We start from the raw sequence: 24,159 nt of genomic DNA on the forward strand, positions 1-24,159 counted from the left end.
AATGAGAGAGCTCGCGGTACTTATTTGTTCTTGAAGCATAGGGCGTGTAATCAATGGAGAGGGGTGTGACTAGAGGCGAGGGAGGAAGGGAGCAGGTTCACTGTTCGTCGCCTGGTCTGGGCTGTGGGGCAATCACCACCCACTCCCCTTTTTTTGGAGACTTTCTGGCTTCAAGGGACAGAAAATGGGAAATGACATTAATACTTCAGGCACGCACACCACTAATTTCCAGCATGGGGGGGGGCTCCATCCGACCGAACCCGGCCCAGGAAGGGCACCCTATGTCTACACAGTACGGACAGGCTCTACAGGTAGGAAGTATAGGCGTAATGCGCATCCGTTCCAAGCTCCATTCCCGCCAACAAGAGTACCTACCTTCCTGTCCTCCCAGGTCGTACTTTCTGCATTTGCACTCCGTAGACTGGGTAACTGGGTAGTGGCAGTCAGGGACACGGCGGCGGCGCCTACCTTCGAAGATATTCACTGGATGGCAATCCGTCGATCTTAGGCTTGGGCGTATGGTAGTACGTCGCACTCGACCCTCTGTCCCCTTCCCCTGGCAGTTCAACTGGCAACCAACCCCATGATAATACTAGATTTGGCCCATCTACGAAGTAAACTTCATGGTGGCTACCTAGAACCACACCGTAATGCCCCAGATTTACACAGGTCGTCCTGCTTCTTGCTTCGTAATCGCCGGTGACGTTTTCGAAGCTTTTGGTTGTTCTATTGGCGGTTTTGTCCTGCGAAAAGCCACTCCACAATCTCGGTATCTCGTCCTCAATAGCTTGGACCCGTCTTGACTCAAATGAGAGACTCCCATCACTGTCTTGAATACTTTGACTGATCTGAGACGGGTTATGCCTGCAAGACGTTAGCATCGATAGTAAAGCGACGCCCCTCGCTTGCTCTCCTAGAAAACTACATAAGAACGGATCGGAATTTGACAAGGAGACCTTTGACCACTGTGACCATGACGTTAGAATGGGCACAGTTCGAATGATGCATAATTCCAGGACGTGCATTAGTCTGTGGGGCCAGACTTGGATGATGGCTCGACGACGCCCTGCACTTTTATCTGAACGACATCCACTCCGTATTATTGTCTTGTCCGGCTAGTGAAGGGGTTCTGTCAATGCTGTCCTCTAGCGTGCTGCTAGTTTGCACCCCAAGTAATATGATCTTCACCACGCTATGTTCTCAACGCGCCGCCAGCTCCACAAAACAGATGGAGATACTGGTATTACAGAAGGCAATATCCATTGACCGCCACGTTGTGACACGAAAATCCAGAGAGCTGTTCTCGGCGACCCAGAATCGGCCTAGAGCTGTAAACAATTGGGCCAAACTTGTCTGTGATCACAAGGTTTCAGCCTGGCTAAGCTTCACCGGAGACAAACGTCTCGAGGCACCATCAATGACTGATACCTCAGAGCCCATAGAAGCTGCCAGTCTGACTCATCTTGGCCAACATCGTCCCTCTCTGTGAGTGGACAGGGACGAAGACAGCACAGGTTGTTCGTGTCGCAATAGGATGCAGGATGGAATAACGGTCGGCATGTAGCGTCTGAGACAGGTAAAACCCGGGTGCGAAATTGTTACATCGTCTCGAGTCGCGTCCCCGGAAAAAAAAAAAAAAAAAAAAAAAAAAAAAAAAAATACACGAACGCCACTCTGCACTTGTGCACGATAATCCAGGCCGCGACCTGCCGTCGGAAATGCACAAAAGCCCTTTGCTCGCTGCATTAAGCGAACGGGTTAAAATTGCGACGTCCAGAGGAGCAAGGAATAACATCAAAATATTTACACACAGTACAGAAAGTTATTTCATAATGATGCCAACCAGCACTGAGTCCTTCAAAGTTGTCTACTTGGTGCAGTAGTGGAGAGGGTTTGGTCTCAAAGTGATGGAGTAGGGCTGGATGATGGGACCCCAACAGATGGATCTTGATGGAGATATCTCAGTTTCTTGAAGTCTCTCATCCACTCGCCTTTCCCCCTCCGTCTCCAGGCACGAGCATCCATGCTGATGCGTGTGTCCAATCTACTGAATGGCAAATCACAAATAGATTAGATCCGCCACGACCACTAAAACACACGAAACGGAGCACAAGCCCGGGTTTTGTCTGTCTCCAAGAAACAGTGAATCCTCAGACCACCTCCCAATAGCCACAGCGCGGGATCAACTCTGGTGTTGGCCACCCGTCCTTGTACGCCGCTCTCTATTTATGCTGTCACTCCGTAAACTCCTCTCACTTCTTGTACGATCCGAAAATAGCCTGCTTCCCCCCCAACTTGTCTCAGTAATGCACACCACAGAACAGGGGAACAAAAAGATCACGATCGGAAATGCTCTCCTGGACCTGCAAAAGGGTCGAGGTCCTTGCATACCCTGTGCCGTACAGTGCAGATATTGAACGCCACTACGAATATACTGTACATGTATCAGCATGACCGGCCAAGTACTTCGTTCGTACTGGTCCTGTCAATGCCCGTCCAACAGGCTACGTCCTCCGTGCTTCGTAGGGCACTTTAAGGATTGCTACCCTCCAAATTAGACCAATCTGCACTCAATTGGGAGCGGTCACGAACCTGGACCGTTTCAACACGTCCCCGGAGAGAGGCAAGTTACGAACTTGATAACAAAGTACGAAGTACATTGTCATCTGCGAGCCTCCAAACTAACCAATTGGCAACCATCAATCCTGCAGTCGATGGAAAGTGCAGTGACAGATTTGCCAAGGGACCAAAACCTCAAGACTTCGTAAATTATTCAAGGGTGTGTGTGTATGTACTTCGTATGAAAGAAACAAAAGCCCAACACTGTTGCTGCCGTGCTACTGCTAGGTACGCTGACCGCCCAATAAGACAGACCTTGGACAGAAAACAGACCGTGTCGAACCAGGGTCCCTTCCCCATGACCCTGGACACGCCATGTCCCAAACGGCAGACCTCATTTCTCAAAGACCCCAATCCAATATCGCTTTGCGCCGATACCCCTTGCTTCATTTGTTCTGTGCGCTTACGAAGTATGAAGTACTCTTAAGGAGTCCACATCCACAGCTTCGACCAAGGAAGTACTCCTCGGTGGCCCCTTTGTTCCCAGACGAAGGAGACCGTTCTTTTGGGCGATACCCGTGAGGCTCCGTCCTAGTTTACTTCGCAAGTACATTTCTTCTCATGACATCCTCATTCTTAAACCGAAGGATTTGAGGCACGTCATTCTTGTCACCTGTCTACTCTGACCTCTCCATACGGAGGCAAGTCTTGCCAGTGGAGGGCAAACTGTGCAACAAAACGGCACTTTGTTGCCACCACTTCTGCGTGTCTGTCCATGTTCAACCACCAGCCGCCTGAGACCAACTCCTGTGATATCAGCTCACCCCCCAGACCCTCGGTCTCAGTGGGACCAACTCTGAGGCTGGCCCTCTACCAACCACAACCGGTTCCCTCCGCCAACAACCTTTCCCCATACTTCATATGATGATGGTGTTAGTGCCCTCTGAGCGCATTTCCCCTTGAATATAAGGATAATCTGCATTGTATATTGCCTACGGAAAGCGGACGTTTACAAGTATTTGTGACCGAACCCACGCCAAAAGTTACCCGGATGGTCCTGCTACTTGTGTGCATCCCCCAATACATCCACGTAATACCAGGCCGTGATCACGGCAACTTCCTGGGCGTCGTGTTTGGTCTTGGCTATCTCGAAGTACCTCTCTTTGGCGACAACGAAAAGGCCGGTATTGACATGTGCTGTAACGCAACTGGAGTGATAGTGCGTCGTGCTCCGTAGCATTAGAGACTAGACTAGTGTACATTTATTTGCAGGGCGCCACGCTAACCCTACTCCATCAAAGTCTACTGGCAGCCACCACGCCGCGAAGTACTTCGCGGCGAAAATCAAGAGCCCAAGATACTTCCTGTTGGACCTGAGGCAGAACTGGCGCCATCTCGGTCTCGGGGTGCGGCAGCGGCGGACACCATGTGACTATCCTTGCCGGGCTGCACCATCTTCGCGAAACTTTAATGACCCGGATTCTTTGGACCCTCCTAAAACACGAAGCAAAGTTCACGGACTGCAAATTGTCCGGGTCGCCGAAACAAAGAATGGGAAATGCGGCCAGACCCCTCGTATGAATCAGAAAAAAAATAAAGAAGAGGAGTCTCGAAGGGGAGTCGTACCTGTAGATCTCGATGCCCAGGAATATACTTCGTACATACTACGGAGTAATTAAAAACTCGACAAGCTAATGTCCGGTGGGTGAGATTGGTCAATGCCACTTTGGTCGTTCGACGATGGGGACCATTGATCAAATATGGAGACCTGAGATTAAGAAGAAGGGGGACTGGACCCTGGTGAAAGTGGTCCTCTCCTGTTCGGTTTAGTGAGGATCCACAGAACCCCTACTGAAAGAACTGATCATCGAAATCCACCTGGTCGAGTTTAGCGTTTAATGTCCCGTTGCTAGGACATTCCACTTGCTAGGTCCAGTGGTTCTGGCCTGAACCTTGGATCGAAGAACGATTGTGCCTATCAACATTGGTCTTTGCAACTCGGTAAGCTGACAGGCCATCAACAGGGAAAGTAAACTTTTGGAATAGTGCCACCGACTGCGATCCGTGATCTGCGGACGGTTTCAAAGGGAGCATCAATTTTCTTTCTCGTACCTGGGGTAATGCGCCCGATCCAGTCAGTCCAAGCTCGCCGATACTTGGCACATCCTAGGCATAAAAGATCCTCGGTGTCTTGCATAAACAGCACGAGAAGAAAAGGCAACAAAAGCCTCCTCGTGCCTGACTAAACTACACTGCACGGCTTGCTTCGTACGTCCTTGGAGGAAGCAAAGGAGTGGAAGATAAAGAGGTGGCAGACGGAACGGTACCTTCGTACGCATACGAGAAAACGGATCTCCGTGGATATTGGTGTCGTGGACCCGTTACAGTGCAGCGTGATAGGACAGGGAGCGCTAGGAAATTACAAGTGCAGTGCCCAATATTATTGCCCGGCTGTGTCACCTGTGGTGTTCCTCCTGTGCAGGACGAACGTATCCAATGCTACTTCGCACTCTCGCATTGGTATTACCAGGTTCTTTCTGAGCCATGGGCTGCTTTGCCGAAGTGTCAGAGGCCAAAGTTGTTGCTTAACCACTGGCGAGAACAAAAACAGTGGCATCCTGGTTCCCCTTGCACCCCCTGACAATTACTTCGTACGTCGATTGATCCGTGGTACTAGGACACACGGACGATGTACAAGTAGTTTGATGCTTGTGCATCTGAATGAGCTTCATCTGCAATCTCTTGGCCAGCCATCGACTCTTCCTTCAGGTGTGAGTACTTGTAGATGCTCGTCCCCCCCAACTCCGATATCCAGATCTTTCGACCTCTTTCATCCAGTTCTATTGTCATAACTGAGACGGCAGCGAGGGCAGCCGAAGTCTGGTCTCCCAAAAGGGCCGGATACGATCGTTATGCCATCCCGAAATTCGTCATCGCCTTCGGCTCCGGCCGATTCGCACCTACTCCCGTCGCCTATCCGTTCAGCTCTAACACTGCGATTCTTAATACGGGGTACTTTTCCTCAGGGTCTCGACAGTCTTTAGTTCTATGTTCTAAGACCGGTCACTCCTTCGCTCTCTCCCTGAGATGCAGTACGATGCGACTCTGAACAGATCATAACGAATCAATTGCCTTGGCCTGGCCTTACCAGGCTCATATTTAACGCAGCCAGATCTCATTTCTCTGACCTGCGTGTTAATATGCGCAACAGCTGCGAGCCAGCGAGCCAGCGATTCCCAGTCGCGCCAATTACGAGACGGAAGCGGGAGGTGTGTCCATCCAGGTATGAACCTCAGCCGATCGCCCATCATGAGATTTCTGAAGTAGAAGAAAAACCGCAAACTGTTATACCGCTCTTTTTTTGGCTAGTTTAGTTTAGCTGGTCCTGTTCCTAATCCCCACTGCGCCGCCAAATTGTTTGACCCCCATCGCTTTCCAAAGAAGCAAAAAAGGAGAGAAAAATCGTTAAAAGCTTGGTAGTGTATGAGTAGATCGGCAAGCGCCAGCTCTCGGTAGTTGTCGCCTGACTTTTTGTGGACCTTGAAGAGACAACAGAGGTTCTCTGTGGAGTCTAGCAAAATCTGTCATCAATGCGGGACCATGAAATCCACAGTATTGATGCGCCGTTAGATCTTCTTAGTGTGTGAGTGTAAAAGCTAAGTTCGAGTCTCACTTCATCCCTCAGCGGCGTTCTTCCGAACGGAGGCGTCAACCCAAAGAAGGAGCTATATTTGAAGTATTTGACTACTTCGTATTCTATGCGTACGCATACTATAAGTATTCTCAGCTTAGAAGACGATGGTACTTCTTCGTACTCCGTACATCCAAGGAGAGAAGGATGAAGCAAGTCCGTTGAATCGCCTCCTTCCATCATCTGGTGAGCATTGATGCTGGACTCGCAGTTGTTGACGGACGTCATCCACATTTCCTCATTCTCAGACCTCATCGTTGACGTCGAGAATTCAGTACTTCGTATGTCCAGTCCCGTTGACGTCACTGTGTCTGACCGACACGGATACCTTCGTGCCTGGTCACGATATTTCCATCCACTTCCATCAATCTCAGCAAAGGTCGATAAAAGCCGTCAATGGCTCAATCCAATCTGCACGAAAAGTGGGCTGCTCACGAGACCAGCAACAAACCTCCAAGTTACATGGCGCCATTCAAAAACCAGCGACAATTTGTACCCTCCACGACCGAAATCCGTCTTAATCTGTACTTCGTACACTTCATACACCCCTCCGTTTCCATTTCCATTTCCACTGCCCAATAATCGCCTCCGCCGCACGAGGTGAGTGGTTCATCTCGATGTGCTTCTTCCTTGTTCGCGCAGGGCAGGTCTGATACATACCAGATGCGTACACCTGCAGCACAAACTCGGTAGTACCTCACTCACTATAAGCATCTTCAATGTTCCCACTTGTACTTCTTACATCTCCGACGATAGTCCCTATCATTCTCATTCTCTTTCCCGTCCGCTTCGTACACTTAGACTCTTTCCGTCTTCCCTCCACGGAGACGCCCTGCCCTCCTCAAGAGTAACCGGCTGCCGCCAGCCCGTGAGAGTCCTACGATCCACGGTCTCACCATGTCTAGCTGGAACGGCAAGCGGAGCCGTGGGCTGAACTGCACGGTAAACTGTATCCCATCGCACATGGCAGACGCCACTGACTTGCGAAGTTGGAATGGGAGGGTGAGATTGCCTCTCCATAGGTTCACGGCACCGTTCAAGACCTTTTTTACCTTTCCCCGCCTGTGCCCCTCCCTCCCTGAGCTCCAAATTGTTCCCCTCCATTCATGTCTCGGCCGCCGGCTACCGCAGCAGCAAGGAGATAAATAAAAAGGGTCTAGTCTCCAACTTGAAGCCGAAACCAGAAGCTTTGATACCTGGTTGGACGAAGCATGACGTTCTTACGCCAACGCAGAACCACGTGTGTGTATGGGGTGCTTTTTTTCTAACAGAGCTAACTATTCTTGGCGATTGCTTGCTCGCATAGTTTTCGGGTCCCGAGAGTAGAAGACTTGGTGAGCTCTCACGTCTCACATCCTCCCGAAAAACAGTTAGCAAGTCCCTTGTTCTACAACTACCCCGAAGACATGACGTGTATCGAATTCCTTTTTCCTCCTAGTAGAAAGGAAAAGAGATAGAGTACATCTCGGAGGCGGCGGAGAGGGTTTACCATCTTCCTGACAGTTGATCCGTTTCCCTCAAGGGCATTCGCAAGCTTCTGGTCTGAACTTAGAAGCCTCGAACAGTTAGGAACCAAGTCCAACCACAGCAAGCCCTCCCTCTCCACCCGGATTTTGCAGGATGCATATCAGACCTCGTGCCTCATCATCAAGCCCGTGTGTGGGTGTCCATCTATTCCCCCCCTCGCCGCCTTCTCCCTTTGCTTTTGATTTTTTCCATTTCCCACCCTCCTTGATGAGGGTTTAATCTACGAGTGGCGCTTCCTTCATGTGCTGCATTCGCCATGACTGGTGCCAATGTCATCTGTTATCACATCATCGTTCTGCTGCTCTCTTCCTCGATTGGGGGATCGATCACTTCGGTAGAGTTACCGTCGTAGAAGAAATGGCACACATGGATCAATGTGAGTGTTCACAAACTCGCATGAATGACCAGGCCCATCTTGTTCGGCGTTTATACGGAGATGCGTGTCGCCCAGCGTTTTTTGAGGTCAGTAACTTGACGATCTGCAAATCAGCCTATGCAGTTGCAAGCCCATTGATCTCTCACCTCGGTCACTTCCCAAGCCGCTTCAGTCTTCCTGAGATCCAATGCCAAGCGAGGTGGAGATTTCCCTTGCGTATGTACCTCTTTTATTCCTGTCGCTTTCCTACGCCCATCCGAATGCTGCCTCCCGCAGCTTATCATCCCAGTGCATTTCCCCCACCTCTACAAGTACACACAACCCATCAATGATCAGCCGTAGCTCGTTATCAAACGACAGATCAAATCGCATTCTATCCGGTTCCACCGATTCACATCAGAGCAAGGACCAGTCGCCTAGTCCTAGTTTCCATGCCGTCCCTAGATCAGATCGGTTATTTAAAGCAGCGAGGTAGTATCGAACGACAAGGACGTCTGAATGGCCCAGAAAACCCGGGCCGGAAGAGGCAAAGAGCGAAAAAAAAAGTGAGACTCATGACCAATAGAAGCGGCAAAGTGAGAGGGTGAGATTTGGCCATAGTTTTTACAACGTGTGCCTGGGAGAGTTGGAATTTTGCAGACCGCCCAGAAACAACCGGCAAAGTAGATGGCATCTCCAATCCAGTCCGTGATATACGTCATTGCCTCCCCGCCTATGGTCTTTGCTATGTCGAAGAGCCTTGGCCCACGTTGAGATGAGGGGGTGTAGAATTGTATTTGTACGAATTTTTTTTTCTTATTCTTTCGATTCCAATTAATATGGGCAGTGCCCAAGAAAACAGCTTCGTGACCCCGGGAAAAGGTATTCATCATTAAATCCGTGTCTATAGCGAGACTACGATATGCCGTATACTCCGTACCTAGACACGGACAAGCATTAACAGAATTTCTTCCTCCAACCCCCCAAAAGCATGATAGGAAGACAAAGGGAGGAGATATCAAAGTGAACGAAAGAATAGACATTTAGGGACACAAGGCACCCTCGCTTCTGGCCGTCTCTTCATCCTTTCTCGCCTTGAAACACAGGAACGGCTCTTACGGGCGGGATCTAGAAGAACTCCGGAAGGAAAGGCGAAAGGGCGTAGGAAAGAAGAGCGTCGAGAACGCATTGGCCTAGCAATGGGGCTTAAGATCTACATCTGAGGTAAAAATCGGCCGAGGTAAGCTGAGTAACTCCACTGGCTCCAAGAGCGAGGCGATGAGAGGAGGCACATGGATACATATCCTTGAAAGCAGTCCGGGGGAGAGCCTGTGTGTGAAGGCTCTTTAGATTTATGTCTTCTGAGCGGAATCATATCTCTTCTCTTGCCTCTTCCCGCGTTCACTTCCCGTCCCTTCCGACATGAATGGCCCTTGGGATACCGCGCTATTTGGAAACATGCAAGAGCGCGCAAAGGAAAAGAGAAGAATTCATACCCGGCCCTCTCCAGGGCGGAGTCAGAGGCAATGTCGAGAATCGGCATCGACACTGCTGAACCTACCACGACCAGAAAATATTCAAACATAAAAAAAAGGAAAACAATTTCAAAGCGGCTTCGCATAAAGTGCTCCCCGTCTTCTCGACTCGGAGTGAAGATGGCGAACATCTCCGATTTCTCCGCGTAGTTCTGTGGTACACAATTACCCGTCAAGAGGACGGCCGCCCTTGAGGATAAAGCCATCGCCGTCTGGCAGTTCTCGCCCCCACACATCCAGCCCAGGTCCGGAACGATCCAGTCCTGTCTTACTAGTAGCTACTAGTCTGCTCTTCGACTATTCGACTATTCATGGCTTTGAAACCCCAAGGAGCTAAGAATGGTCAGAAGACTTGACAAAGTGGAGACTCCAACTAAACTACCGCGGCGCAATTCTTAGCTCTTGTCGTGTCGGATGTTGACGCTGTCTCAGGAACTCGTGTCTTTTTTTCAGCTTTCGGGCCTCACGATCTCGATCTAAATTCTTCCGAGTCAGGCGAGAGAGTTTAGACGGGAAGAGGGAGTTTTCACTTCCGACATCGCCATCGTTTTGAAGAGGAGAGTGTCTTGTGGGAGTGTCAAAGAAGAAGGAAGAAAAAAAAAAAAAAAATAGAGACACCGCCTAAACGTGGTCATCTGCATCTGCGGACCTGCAATGCAATGTAGGCATGTTGTAGATGGAGACTAGATGCATCCCCGCGCACCCTGCGCTGCCGAACACTGCTGTCTTGGTGCTGTTTAGCCAGACATAGAGGCGTGGGTTCTCTTGATGAGATCGGACCCTTCCCCAACCTTATGAGCCTGGATCGGTGTCTTACTGCTCCTGATACAGGTGAGTCAATCTAGGGTGGGCTCTAGCAAACCACCACTGCTCCCAGACTCGATGTCAACATCAACGTCACTTTCTTGTCTCGGAAGGTGTGAGGATAGATGATTCGATTCAACTGTTGTACATAGTCCATATGATCCCGTCTACCAACATGACGCCCTAATGCTTCTAACGTATACGCATATTGATACATCAAATCCTCCAAATATATACATCTGTAGTAGAGCTCCCTCTCTATAAGAGTAATCGTACAAGAAACCCACTCCTTATCTTTACATAGACTCCCCCGCCGAATTGGACTCCTTCTCCATTATTTTTCGTGACAGAGCCTCAAGCTTGTCCCGCCCGCCAGTCTTCGGCAGGGTCTTGGCTCGCAGTACCTCGCTGGCGTTCGCGTTCAAGCTGGTCACGTTCTTGAGAGTGCCAAAGCTCAGGCAGTCGCTGATTCTCGGGGCCCCCGAAAAGAGCATCACTAACCTCTCGATACCGCAGCCCCAACCCCCAGTCGGAGGGAGCCCCGCTCTCAGGGCCTGGATATAACTTAGATCCACGGGAGGGGCCTCCTCATCCACGATCTCCTCCTCTTCCTCAAACTCCTTTTGCTCCTGCTCTGGCTCCTGCTCCTGCTCCTCGGCTTGGGTTTGTTCGTACACCGCTGTACCGTCGTCGAGGACGTCACCGTGCCTGCCCCCCGCCGCTATTGTCGCTCCCTTACGGTATTGCAGCATTTTGCGGAGTTGAACTTCGGGGTTGTTCTCCTCTTCGTACATGTTTGCGAGTTCACGCCCGTTCACAAACAGCTCTGCCCGTGCCGACACTTCCTGCTTTGTCTTGGGACATATGAAGCTCTTGGAAAGTGGCGACATGCATGTGGGATGGTGAGTGATAAAGATTGGCCCCTCGAACGATAGAGGCTCTAGATATACGGCGGCAAGCCTGTCAAGCAGCTTAGGTAAAGTGGTCGGTGGACCGCCGGGGATATGGACATTGGCGAGCTTGAGCACCGTAATCATGTCTGGAAGCGCATTTTCAGATGCGAGGTTCGGAAGATGGAAGCCGAGCGCCTTCTCGAGCGCCGGTACAAATTCCACGTACCGGAACGGCGGTTTGAAGAGGTTGACGTCAACCGCCGGAAGTGATTTTAGCTCCGTGGAAATCAGCTTATGGCAATGCTGGGCCAGACCCGACACCAGCTCCTCGGTCCTGTGGACGAGGTCCGCAAGATTTGTATAGGCGCTGTAGAACTCGCACATGGTGAACTCAGGATTATGCGTGCCATCGATACCCTCGTTGCGGAACGCAGGTCCAATCTCAAAGACGTTGTGCACACCGCCAACAACAAGTCTCTTCAGCCACAACTCGGGCGCGATCCTGAGCGCAAGCTCCTTAGTTGGGACCTCGCTGGAGGTCGTCACGAATGGCTTCGCAATGGCACCTCCAGCGTTGTCAGCAAGAATAGGTGTTTGAAACTCCAGGAACTTGCGCTCTTGGAGGAACTGTCGTATGTACGCCAGTATACCGGCTCTAAGCCTGAGAGTATCTGCGACCTCGGGGTTTACCAGCATGTCGAGGTGACGTCGTTGAATCTTCTTGTCAGCCTCCGTCAACACGTCAGGGACGGGTTCTAGCGCTGGAGAGAGAAGCTCCGGCAAAACCGTCGCCTGAATGCTAAGTTGCCCCGTGCTTGTCCGTGTTGGACGGCCCGTGATTGCTACGCCACATTAGTATAGTTCCGCCGCATCGAGTAGTAAGTGGGTTCAATAGAAACCTACATATATGGTCGCCTTTCTCCAACATCTTCGCAAACAGCTTAAACTGCTGTTTCGTTATACTCGACGTCTGAGAAACCTGTCCCCAGTTGATCATGGCCTGGATGGATTGGAACTGATTGACGATGTCGATGAAGATCAAGAAAGATCCATGACGGCGTATAGATCTTATTCGTCCTAGATACCCGCCAATAGTCAGCCTTTATGCAGGCAAGATTGATAACCCAGCCCTCAACCACGAACGTACCATACAGAGTTACCGCGTCCGAGTTTGGATCGTGAACTTCCACATCTTCATTCGCCGCTAAAAAGTCTGCAACGGACATTGTTTCTGACCGGTGCTCTAGCCGCGGATGCATATCTCCAAGGATAGCATCTTCGCCCTGCTGGAATGCTGCTAGGCGCGCCAGCCTGCCTTGTGTGTAGTCGTAGAGCTCGGCCTCGGTCTCAAGCTCATACGGTTTCTTCTCTCCTAAGACTCCCGCTGTCGTCGAGATTGGCCTATAAAGGGTAGCCCGACGGGGCCGTGAGCCGGCGATATAGGTGCATCGCGGACGAGTGTCAAGACGACAAGCGTGGAGATGGGAGCGGACGGATGACCCGTGAGGGATGCATGTGAGGAATCGGGCTTGCTGGCCTCGTAGGCATTGGAGCGACTTCATTTCTCCTTCTCCACAGTCCGGTTAGCCAACATGTCAAAAGGTATGGACATTCATTTTTTTATTCATAAGAATAGAATAGAGTAAAAGAGAATGTGATCAGATGAAAAGGCTCAGTGTAAGCACCCACAGCAAAAGCTGTGCTCAGCCGCAGCGGTTCTAATAGAAGCGACATCATCATATACATGGGAAAGGGAGGGCTTGTCTGGGGGATTGATCATGTACCTTCATAATTGGGCTCAATGAGCTCGAACTGAGCTCGATGGTGGCAGTTCCAATCTCTGGTTCGATGTTCGAGTTAACATTTGCGAAATAATTTCGTTCAGAAATTTTAGTCCGAGGATCAAGGATCGTATCAGCTTAGTCATATCAGTACCTAAGAACATGGGGATATTGATGATTGGAGGCCCTGCCACCTGCCAGCCAACAGCTACAAATCCGTCAAACGGTTCAAGCTCCAGCCTCGCTATATTGTGGAATTTTCCAGCCCGCATCCACCTTAAACTACACACGACCTCGACTCCGACCATCTCCATCCAACGATCGCGGGGTCGCATCTCTCTATACCCCATCACACCGCACGATCCCACACGCCGAGAGACCAAAATAGTCGAAGAATCCTTAGATCCTCGATTTTCCCACCACATATCCCCTCCAATTCCTAAAATTCCATCCAGTGTCTCTTCCTCTCACAATGGCGCAACAGCCTTTACCCACATCGCAGGCGCCGACCGATACTTACGGAGGAGGTGAGCTCTTCCCCCCTTCCCCAGATCCGCAATTGTCCCCCATCAAGGTCGCGCCGTCAATATCTAACCAAGGGTCCTGATATCCAGATGAGGTATCCGCGATTGTGCTCGACCCGGGATACTGCCACACCCGCGCCGGCTTCGCAGGCGAAGACTCCCCCAAATCCGTCCTCCCATCCTTCTACATCCACGACACGGAAGGCGACGCGAACTACTTCGGCGACGAGTACTTCGTCGCGCGCAAGAAGATCGAGGTGCGGAACTACATGAACAGGGACAGCGTCGTCGAGGACTGGGACGCCGCGACGCAGATCTGGGAAAACATCCTCGTCAACCGCCTCCACGCGCCGAAGCCCACGCCACCCTCTAAGAATGGCCTGAACGACTATAAAAACGGCGATTCCGCCGACAAGGGCGATCAAGCCGATGTCAAGAAGGACAGCGAGGGAGACGTCTCCATGGGGGATGGCAAGGAAGAGGGTGGTAAGGGAGACGAGGAGATCAAGGCCGAGGAGCAGGAGAAGCCGCTCGCCGAAAACCCCTTACTCATGACCGAGGCGCCCTGGAACACACCCAAAGCGAGGGAAAAGGCCGTCGAGATCATCATGGAAAACTGGGGTTGTCCTGCCTTTTGGCTCAGCCGCACCCCCGTCCTAGCCGCCTTCGCCGCCGGCAAGGCGAGCGCGCTCGTCGTCGACGTAGGCGGCGCCAACACCTCGGTGACGTGCATCCACGATGGCATGGTCCTCAAGCGATCTATCCAGAGATCCCCCGTCGGCGGGCTCTGGCTCTCGGCGCAGGTCCGCAGCATGTTCGATAAGAACGAACCCAAGGTCGACCTCGTCCCCACCTTCATGGTGGAGAACAAGACGCCCGTCGACGCCGGCGCGCCCCCTCAGTTCAAGCAGCGCCAGTTCAAATTCGACCTGCACCCTTCGTTCCGCGCCTGGGAGGAAGAGCGGCTCCTCACCGAGTTCAAAGAGTCCGTCGTCGAGACGTGGCGCGGCCCCGGGAAATACACGGCGCCTGGCAACGAAGAGTTCATCCGGAACCAGCCCGGCCGCGTCTTCGAGATGCCCGACGGCTCAAACCAGATGTGGCGCGAGCAGCGGTTCCGCGTGTCCGAGGGCATGTGGGACGAGTCGGCTGCCTACGCTACCGCTGACGAGTTCCGGCTCTCCAAGGCCCAGACCATCCCCGAGCTTATTCGCGCGTCTCTCAATGCCGTCGACGTCGACCTGCGGCCTAACCTCCTGCAGAACGTCGTCGTCACGGGCAGCACGAGCTTGATCAACGGTTTCGGCGATAGGCTTAATAATGAGCTGGCTACCATGTATCCCGGCACAAAGATTAAGCTGCACGCTGCTGGTCTGTCAAGCGAACGCCGGTTCGGCGCTTGGATTGGCGGTAGCATCCTTGCGAGTTTGGGTACGTTCCACCAGATGTGGATCTCGAAGCAGGAGTATGAGGAGAATGGTCCGAACGTTGTTGAGAAGCGGTGCAAGTGAGGGGGATGACTCCCGTTTTATATCTGCTCAAGGGTAGTTTCATAAATGTAAGAGCGCGAAGAAGAAGATAAGGAGGCCAGGAAAAGCGGGATGGAACCCGGTGTTATAGCAAGCAGCTTGGTTGACCAAAAATCTCCCTTATGGAAGTATGAAGAGAGATATCGACTCTCGTCTCCTTCTTAAGAATAAAGCGTACGGGCAAGGTACGGGGGGGGGGCGTACGGAGTTTATAATGTGGACAAAAAATAAAGGATATTCCTTATCGTCGCGACTGGGGGAACCGTAGAGGAGGTATATCGTGGTCCTGAGCCGACGGATTGGGTATTTGCAACAGTTGTAGAGTCTTTTATTCTTTTATTCTCGTGTATCTGTAAATTGAATGGTTCATCCCCTTTCCCCTTTAAGAAAGACAAGAGAAAGAGCCAACCGAACGAGGAACCTTGCAAACCTCTCGGAAGCACAGCTTTGCCTCACCAGAAAAGGCCACGAACACTCGGAGTAAGTCTAAGAAAACCCAGAGGTATTCCTCTTTGTTGGATGGAGGTCGTCCAAACGAGTAAACATAGAACATCCCAAGGGAGCACCTGACAATTCACTTCACAAAGCAACTAGTCAGTCACCTTCAGGTTTTAAACACGAATCTTTCTTTTCGTCTCAAGCAAACCATAACTTGACGATGCCCGGCATCCTACATCAGGCCAACTCCCAAGAAAGACAATAGCAAAAAGCCTCGAACCTCGAATCACAAAAATGCCCAGTGGTGTTGAAATTTCCCAGTCAAAACGCCGTGGTCCCATTCCGTCATCAATCTCATCTGGAGATTTGGACTTTGACAAAAAACTCCCGGTTAATTTTGTTTTTGCAAGACAAAACCACTGTCCCAAAGTATCAAGGAAAGAAGAGTCGAAAAAGATAGCAAGAAAAAAGGTTCAAAACCAGCAGAGAAAAAGCGGATGAATATAAAGACTTAGAAAGGAAAAAAACAAAAAGGCGAAGAAATAAAATAAAAACCCTACGAAACCCATGCCTGGCAATTCTCAGCTTTCGACAAAAATAACCAACACGATGGCCAGCCTATGAGGCATCAACTGCTAAGGTCTAAGAGTGCTTAACCGAACAAGAGAAGAGAGAGCAGAAATAAAAATGACGCATAAATCCCTCCGCATATGAGAAGATGCACAAGAAGGTAATGGGCGGGAAACAGAGAAGCCGAGAACGTAGATAGGATATCCGGATATCTGACATGTAGAGACAGAGATGGCTCTTTTTTTGTTTCAAAAAGGACTAAAAGCAATTGCGGAGTGGGTATTGGATGCAAGATGTAAGGAAGAAAAGAAGAGAAGAAGAAGAAGAAGAAGAAGAAGAAGAGAAGAAGAGAGAAGTAAGGATAGCAAATTTGCGTGCATCAGGTTTAGTCAACCTTAACTCGTTTTGGCTCTTGGCTATGGTCTGGGGTATCCGTGGCGCCGTTGGCTGAGGCCGCCTCTGGACTCTTCCGCTTCCCAATCGAGGTCGAGTTATCGTCTCTTAGAAAGGAAGGGCCGGTCCCGACCACGGGAGTAGCAAAGTTTAATGGACTGGCCAGCGTGTTGCTATCATTCCCCCGGAAATCCCAGTTCGGATAGAAACTGCTTGGACTAGGCAGGAATTCGGTATTAAGGAATCGGGACGGCAGAGCAGATACGGGAGTATCTATGTTCATACCACCACCGTTGTTCTGGGAAGGCGGGGGCGGACGCGCAAATGGGTTAGGCGGTCCGGTTGCACCCGCGGAGAGCCGAGCAGAAGCTGACGGAGACGGTGGCGGGAGTACCTGGATCATATGAGGAGGGCGAGTCGTTTGAGGCGTTGCATCAGCTGGGTTGCGCGGCGAAGTGGATTCTGCTGTCGCACTGTCGCCATTCTGACCACCACCGTTGGGGATCTGTACCTTCAGACGCGGTCCTCGACCGACTCCCCCGCCAACCTTTAGACTATTGGAGCGAGATGGAGGAGTGAACGTGGTCTCGGGAATCGAAACAGGAGGCCTGGGTTTAGGCATGGTCTGGGTGTTCGCCCTCTGAGGGCGAGGAGGCGATTTGGTGAGATTCTCGTTGCGAGATACGCTACCACCATCAACCGATTGAGACCGGTTGCTCTCAGTCTTGATACGCTCAGGTTCCGTTGTAAAAGATGCCAAGTGTTGGGATAGAATTGACCGATTCTCATCAATAGGCGTAAAGATGCTGTGTTGCTTCCGTTGGGGCAACCTCTTGATCGCGGTGTCCGTATTTAGCAGCGGTACTCGTGGGCGCTCGGGAGGCTCAGATTTTGGCGGCATGGGGGCTGGGAGTTGAGGTTCCTGGGGTTGCGGCTGCTGTGGCGGGTGTGGTTCCAGTTGCTGGGGTTGAGGAGGCGGCGGAGAGATGTGAGGAGGCGGTTGTGGGAGCTGTTGGGGATGCTGCTGAGGAGACGGTTCTGGGCGAGGTATAGGTCCTTGTTGTGGGACTGGGGGCGGATAGTTAGGCGGGATTGAGGATCGGCGCTGGTCATCCATGTATTGGGGCGGCAATTGGGGGTGAGCTTGCGGCGGGGATCCGTGAGGTTGAGGAGGTGGGTAGGGATATTGAGGGTTGTGTGCGGGTATGCCGTGTTGCATAGGAGGAGGGTTCTGGGGGTTGTAGATGGCAGGGTTTGGCATAAAAGCGTAGCCATTCACTTGTGGCGGTGGAGGCGCTTGAGGAGGGCCCTGTTGAGGCATCATACCAGGTCCCATCCGCCTGGAGTCGTTCCTCGATGCTGGGCGAGATCCAAGCTGGGCTTGGGGTGTGTGGCCTCTTTGAACGGGGTGTCCTGGGTGTTGTTGGAAAGGTACTCCATTGGGGATGGGAGGCGACGCTGAAGGGGTATGGTTCCGCATGTGGGGGAAGGGTGGCTGTCCTTGGAATTGTGGTGGCATCATCTGAGGGTCCATGGAATTCCTCTGAGGGGGAGTGCCCTCCATAGCCGAATCGTCATCATCATCGCCACCTCCGTTGAAATCGCTAGGTCCCTTGTGTTCGTTGGGGCCACCGTGCTAAAGAAGCCAAGCGTCAGCGGCGTGCCAAGGGGATTTTTCCAAACATAGTCGATGAAGATAGCAAACTTACATAGGTATAACGAGTAATCAGCTCGCGCATGTCGCTCGAAGAGTATTCATAGAGTTTCTTATTGGTGCCGAAAATGAAAACAGCAACATCGACCGAGCAGAGAACCGAGAGCTCGTGCGCCTTTTTGAAAAGACCTCCTTTTCGCTTGAGGAAAGTACTAGAAACAAGAGGCCAAGGTTAGGTGCTGCGCCGATGGGTGCGAGCTTGGGCACCATAGGCAAACTTACACCGAGCGGTTCCTATCGTCCTTGATGGGCTTGATCTCAATCTTCCGTCGACCCATTCTGACTAGTTATGTTTTCTGGAGCCGTGTGAAATGCGAGGTATAGAGGTGATAGTAGCAGTCGACAGTTGTCGACGACTATCGACCAGATTGCTGAGACGAGTTGTACCCCGTCTGGTCGAGCAAATGTTCGATCGCGCGAGGATTCGTTTTCGGAATTCTGGCGGGCGATGAGATCCGGAGACGTCTCAAAATACGAATGGCCCAAAAAGAGTCTTTTGACGTTGTTAGTCCACTTGGCTCTTGTCTTCCAGACAAAGACAACCGAAACTGGTGATGATGGTGAAGTCGGGCCGGTCAAATGCGATCGGCGATGGATAAGGAAAGGAGAGTGGGACTACGGCGGAAGAAAAAAACATTGATGAAATTCGACACAGAAAATACAATCATCGAAGGAAATGGGAGCAAGCTACCTCTATTCGGTATTTGTTTGTCTTGGCCAGGTGAAGACGATGATATCCTGACCGTTTGGACTCGTGGGCGATCTTTTCGGGGGGCAGAGGGCAGTCTAGGGGAATTGGAGGGCGATGCGGATGCGGATAGCGGCGCAGATATTGAGCGATTCTGTATCGCGAAAGTTGAGATTATCAAGAAGAGCTCCTCGTGGTCGTCTAGACAAGCTTGGTGCATGCGACAGGTTCGACGTGGATTGGTGTCGTTGTGCAGGTCGATGGGGCTGAATCTGGCGTCGTGATTCTAATAATAGATGGGGATCGTGTTCAGTTGGTGCGGGAAGGACAGAAAAAGAGGGCAGCATGGGAACATAGAAAAATGATGGACAGAAAGGAAAAAGGAACTTGGGGGAAGGTTGGGGGGAAAGAAACGTCGCGGGGGGGTACGTGGGTACTTGGAGACGAGGAAGAGGCAGCGAGTTTGAGTGCAGAGGTATCCGACTCAGTAAAATGTACTACAACTGTACATTGGGACGCCAAGGGAGGGGCGTGACTTGAGCGAAAGAGTGAACCGGGGGGGCGTGTTTTCGAGGATCAATTAGGGTACATTAGGGTACTTGTCCTTGGAGGGAAATAGGGACTGCCATGAGGGTACCTTCGTACATACTGCTTCGTACAATCAATTTGAAGGGATTTACCTTGCAAAAGGGAAGCAGCACCCAGTTGATGGGCTGGACTTGGCTTATTATCGCCCAGTACAATGGGCTCAGAGAACTTTGATTGAAGCGGGTCTTGGGTACCTGAACTACGAAGTAGAACCACGATAATAGGCAAGTTCAATGTCACCTTTTACCTGCTCGATCAGCGGAAGGCTGCGAGACGGTCCAGGCAATAAGAAAGATCTGTCAAGAGCGATGGTCCTTAAGCATATTAGAGTGAAGAATTAGTATACCAGCCAGGATGGTAAGGCTATAGCACAAGACATTGAGAATCTCTAAAACTGGCTGGTCATTGTTTCGTAGTGCCGTCCACCTCTTGACGGACATATCAATTAGTTATGCTGCGAACAAGATTATGTTAGCCCACATGTAAAAACGGAACCTAATATTTCAGGCGGAAACTAAGTAGAAATCAGTAGCTATTTAAGGAAGGTAATTAGGGGCTAGAAATAGAGGAAATTTTAGTTCTTCAATAATTACTATTTTTACATATACTATATTTTACCCCCAATTTAATGTTAATATTTAAATAATTAAAAATCTCATTCCTTTCCTATACCCTAGATACCTACTAACTACTTTTATATAAGAAATACTATAGAAAAAAGATATTAAAATATCTAAAAAGATATCTAAAAAGATTAGACTTCTTAAAAAAAAACTAAAATAACTATTAAACTATAAAATAAACTTTAAATTAAAACTAAGTATAATCTAGCTTAAGATATTCTACTTATCTATATATATATCTAGCTTTAGCTAAAGAAAGCTTTTTCTTTTAAGAAAAGAGAACCTTTATTTTTAATAATTATATTTATTATATTAAATCTACTAATTATAGCTAATAATACTTTATTAAACTTATTAAATTAAATAATTATTATTATCTTTAAAAGTTAAAATAATTAAGAAAACTAGAAAAATTAATTTAAAAGCTTATTTTTTAATAATAATATTAGAAAAGTTATTTTTAAGGGAGAAAAACTAATTAAAAAGCTAACTTCTTTTAAAAAGGAGATTTTTATAAATAATTATCTTTATATTTTTAAAATAATAATAATTAAAATAATATTATAATTAAAAAATCTTAAGTTATTTAAAGAAAACTTAAAATAGTAAGAATTTTACTATTTAGATTATAAATTTTAATTAATTAAGTTTAAGGAATAAAAAAAGAAATTAAAAGAAGTAAAAAAGGAAATCTAGAAAATATTTTCTACTTCCCTTTTTAATATTTACTATACTTAAGCTTTAATTTAAGACTAGTTTAAAAACTTAAAGGAGGCTACTAGTACTATTAAACTTAAAGAAATTATAATAACTACTAATAATTACTTTAAAATAGTTAGCTACTTAACTAAAATATTAAAAAACTAGAAAATATAGTTTATTTAATAGTAAAAAATTATAATAAAAAGAAAATAATTTAAACTATTAGAAACTACTAAGGCTTATTATTAGTTTTTATATTTTATATTAGTAATTAATAGCTTTACTAGAGACTAGGTTTTAAGCTATAAGTTAATCTATTAAAAGGAAATTAAAAATAATATTTTTATCTATTAAAAAATAATAAAAGTTTTTAATTTCTATATAAAAAAAAAGATAGTAAAAGCTTAAATAAGAAAGGTTATTAAAGAAATCTTTAGCTTAACCTTTTATAGAAAAGAAAATAAATACTTTAATAATATTACTAATAACTCTAGGCTTAAAAATAAAGTTATTTTACTAAAAAAAGTAAGAAAAAGAGAAAGAATATATTCTAATATTTACTAAGTTTACTAACTCTTTAGATATTTTTAATAAAAGTATTTTTATATTATTAAAAAACTTTTAAAGAAATAGATAATAATAAAGAAGAAAAAATAGTAGATTAAAAAGCTACTAGCTAATAACCTTAATTAGGCTAAGGAAGTAGAAGAATTCTAAAAATAAAATAATAATAAAAAAATTAAATTTTAAAAAAAATAAGATAAAAATTAATTATTAGTAATTATATATATTAAAGCTATATTTTATATAGTAGAAATAGCTTCTTTTTTAATCTTTAATTACTTTTTAAAAAACTTTACTATATTTAATTTTAGATCTAGTATCTATATCTTTAATTAACTTAGTTAATTTTATAACTTTAAGCTTACTTATAATAACTTTATATTAATAGGAAATAAGTAGCTTTTAATTTTTAGCTATAGTAAAATTAAGATTAAGCTTTAATATTAATTATAATCTATTATTTTAACCTTTAAAGATATAGCCTATATAGAAGCTATTACTATTAATTTTATTTTACTAAGAGAACTTTATTAAATTAGATATATCTAAAACTATAAACTAGATATCTATAATATTATTTAGTAAATAGATAGGTCTATTTTCTACTTTATAGTAAATATAGAAAGCTAATATATATTAAAATATATTTTTATTAAAATAGATAAAGTAGCTTTCTATATTTATTAAAATAAGTTTAGTAAAGTTATTTAAAATTATCTATTATTATTAAAAGCTAAAAATATAAAATAATATCTTAAACTTAGCTATCTAAGATTAAGAGCTTTTAAATATCTTATTAATATTTCTATAAAAGTAATAATAAAAGGCTTAACTACTATTAAATATAATTAATATAGGTTAAGTAAGATAAAATATAAAATTAGAAGAATTTTAAAGAATAGAGAATATTTAAGCTTATATAAAAAGATAGCTTTAGATTTCTATAATTTTAAAAAGAGCTATAGAGAAATAAAAAGCTTTATATTATTAATAGATATCTATTTTAAAATAATATAGGACTATTATCTTTTAAACTAAATTATTTTTATTATTATTTCTATTTTTAATTACTTTTTAGATATAATTAATAAATTATATAATCTAAAAATTATTTATATAAAATATAATAAAAAACTAGAAATTAAAATATTAAAAATAAAGCTTTACTTTAAAATAGTTTACTATATTATAATTAAATCTTCTACCCTATATATTTAAAAATAGAATAGCTTAATAAAGTATTTAGGAAGTATAGTAAAAAAGAAGATTAAAACTATAATATAAATAGCTTAGATTAAAGATAAAAAAAGTAATATAGTTTATATTAAACTTTTTAATATATTATAACTAGAAATCTTAAAAGCTAATATTTATTTACTTAATAGAACCCTTAAATAAATTAAAAAATAAAAGTTTTTAATTAAAGTATTTTAAACTATTATAATAAAGAAAAAAAGCTTTCTAACTTTATTAAAATTACTTAATTAGTTATATTTAAGAGCTTATAAATATAAAGCTTTTACTTTAACTATAAAAGTAATATAGAAATAGAATAGATTAAAATATCTAAACTTAAAAGTATAGATTAATTATCTTATAAAATATAGCTCTTCTAATATCTACTAGATATAAAATCTAGTTATTAATAAGGTTATTAGTATTAAAAATATTATTTTTAATAAAGATAAGCTTTATCTAGAAAAAAAAGCTATTAAAAAATAAAAACTAATATTACTACTTAATTATAATATTCTTTTTAACTAGTACTAGATCTTAAAAAAAAAAGAAAATAAAGAAATCTTTAATATTAATATATTATATAAGCTTAAATATAAGCTTAATTTAATATTTAAAAAAGAAGATTAAGAAAATAAAAAAAAAATAGCTAAAAAAAAGGAAATTAACTTTAAAAAGGAATTAGAATAGGAAATCTAATATTAAATAATTTTTCTAATCTCTCTAGATTCTCTTTTATAAAAACTATCTTCTCTTTTTATTATAATCTTAAAATAACCTTTAAAGTTTCTAATTATTAAAGTAACCTTATTTTAGCTATAGAAAGCTATTTTTACTACTAGAAAGCTAGCTAGAAATAGGAAGCTTTTAGAAAATAAGGTTATTAATTAAGTTTAAATATAGTAATTAGCTTAAAATAATAAAAACTTTAAAGCTCTATATAAAAGCTAACTATTTAAATTTCTAAAATATTATTATAAACTTATATACTATCTTTTTAGCTTTTAATTTAAAGAAGCTAAAAAAGTATATTTATAAAGCTATAAAAAAATAAAATCTTAATAGGAAGAAGATATTTAAAATACTAAAAATTATTAGATATTAAACTATATATTATAACAGTAAAAAGGGGGACATTAGTAAAAAAGGGGACATTCTCAAGATTCCGTAAAAATAGAAGCAAAAGAATATTATTCCTTACTATAGGCCATAGTCATAGTTATTTCTTTTCTTTCCTTCCTCCCTCAGGAGAGAGAACAAGTTCTTTAATAAGTTTTATAAGTTCTTTAGTTATTCTAATTATTAGTTCTTCTTTTAATTAACTTAGTTATTATTAGTTCTTATAGATTATCTTAAGTAATAACTTTAGATAGTTCTTCTATTATTTTATATATATAAATATTTCCTATTTAATATTCTTATAATCTTTAGCTTCCCCCTATTTA

General features: G+C 45.3%; 3 protein-coding genes across 3 annotated transcripts; 1 reads left to right on the forward strand and 2 right to left on the reverse strand.

Annotated features, from left to right (window-relative positions):
* Positions 1–10,767: 10,767 nt before the first annotated feature.
* Positions 10,768–12,926, reverse strand: SAPIO_CDS1435 (Lysine--tRNA ligase; the record flags this gene model as incomplete). The annotated part of the gene is made up of 3 exons (XM_016784709.1): positions 10,768–12,206; positions 12,268–12,441; positions 12,512–12,926. The coding sequence occupies 3 exons, from the start codon at positions 12,924–12,926 to the stop codon at positions 10,768–10,770; spliced, it is 2,028 nt and encodes a 675-aa protein (XP_016645825.1).
* A 691-nt stretch (positions 12,927–13,617) lies between these two features.
* SAPIO_CDS1436 (Actin-related protein 4) lies at positions 13,618–15,180 on the forward strand (the record flags this gene model as incomplete). Its single annotated transcript, XM_016784710.1, has 2 exons — positions 13,618–13,672; positions 13,760–15,180. 2 exons carry the CDS (start codon positions 13,618–13,620, stop codon positions 15,178–15,180), a joined length of 1,476 nt encoding a protein of 491 aa, XP_016645826.1.
* A 1,411-nt stretch (positions 15,181–16,591) lies between these two features.
* On the reverse strand, positions 16,592–18,591 carry SAPIO_CDS1437 (MADS-box MEF2 type transcription factor; the record flags this gene model as incomplete). Its single annotated transcript, XM_016784711.1, has 3 exons — positions 16,592–18,235; positions 18,309–18,465; positions 18,536–18,591. 3 exons carry the CDS (start codon positions 18,589–18,591, stop codon positions 16,592–16,594), a joined length of 1,857 nt encoding a protein of 618 aa, XP_016645827.1.
* Positions 18,592–24,159: the final 5,568 nt, after the last annotated feature.

This window comes from Scedosporium apiospermum, assembly GCF_000732125.1.
Source record: "Scedosporium apiospermum strain IHEM 14462 chromosome Unknown SEQ_SAPIO_0055, whole genome shotgun sequence".
Taxonomy (NCBI): domain Eukaryota; kingdom Fungi; phylum Ascomycota; class Sordariomycetes; order Microascales; family Microascaceae; genus Scedosporium; species Scedosporium apiospermum.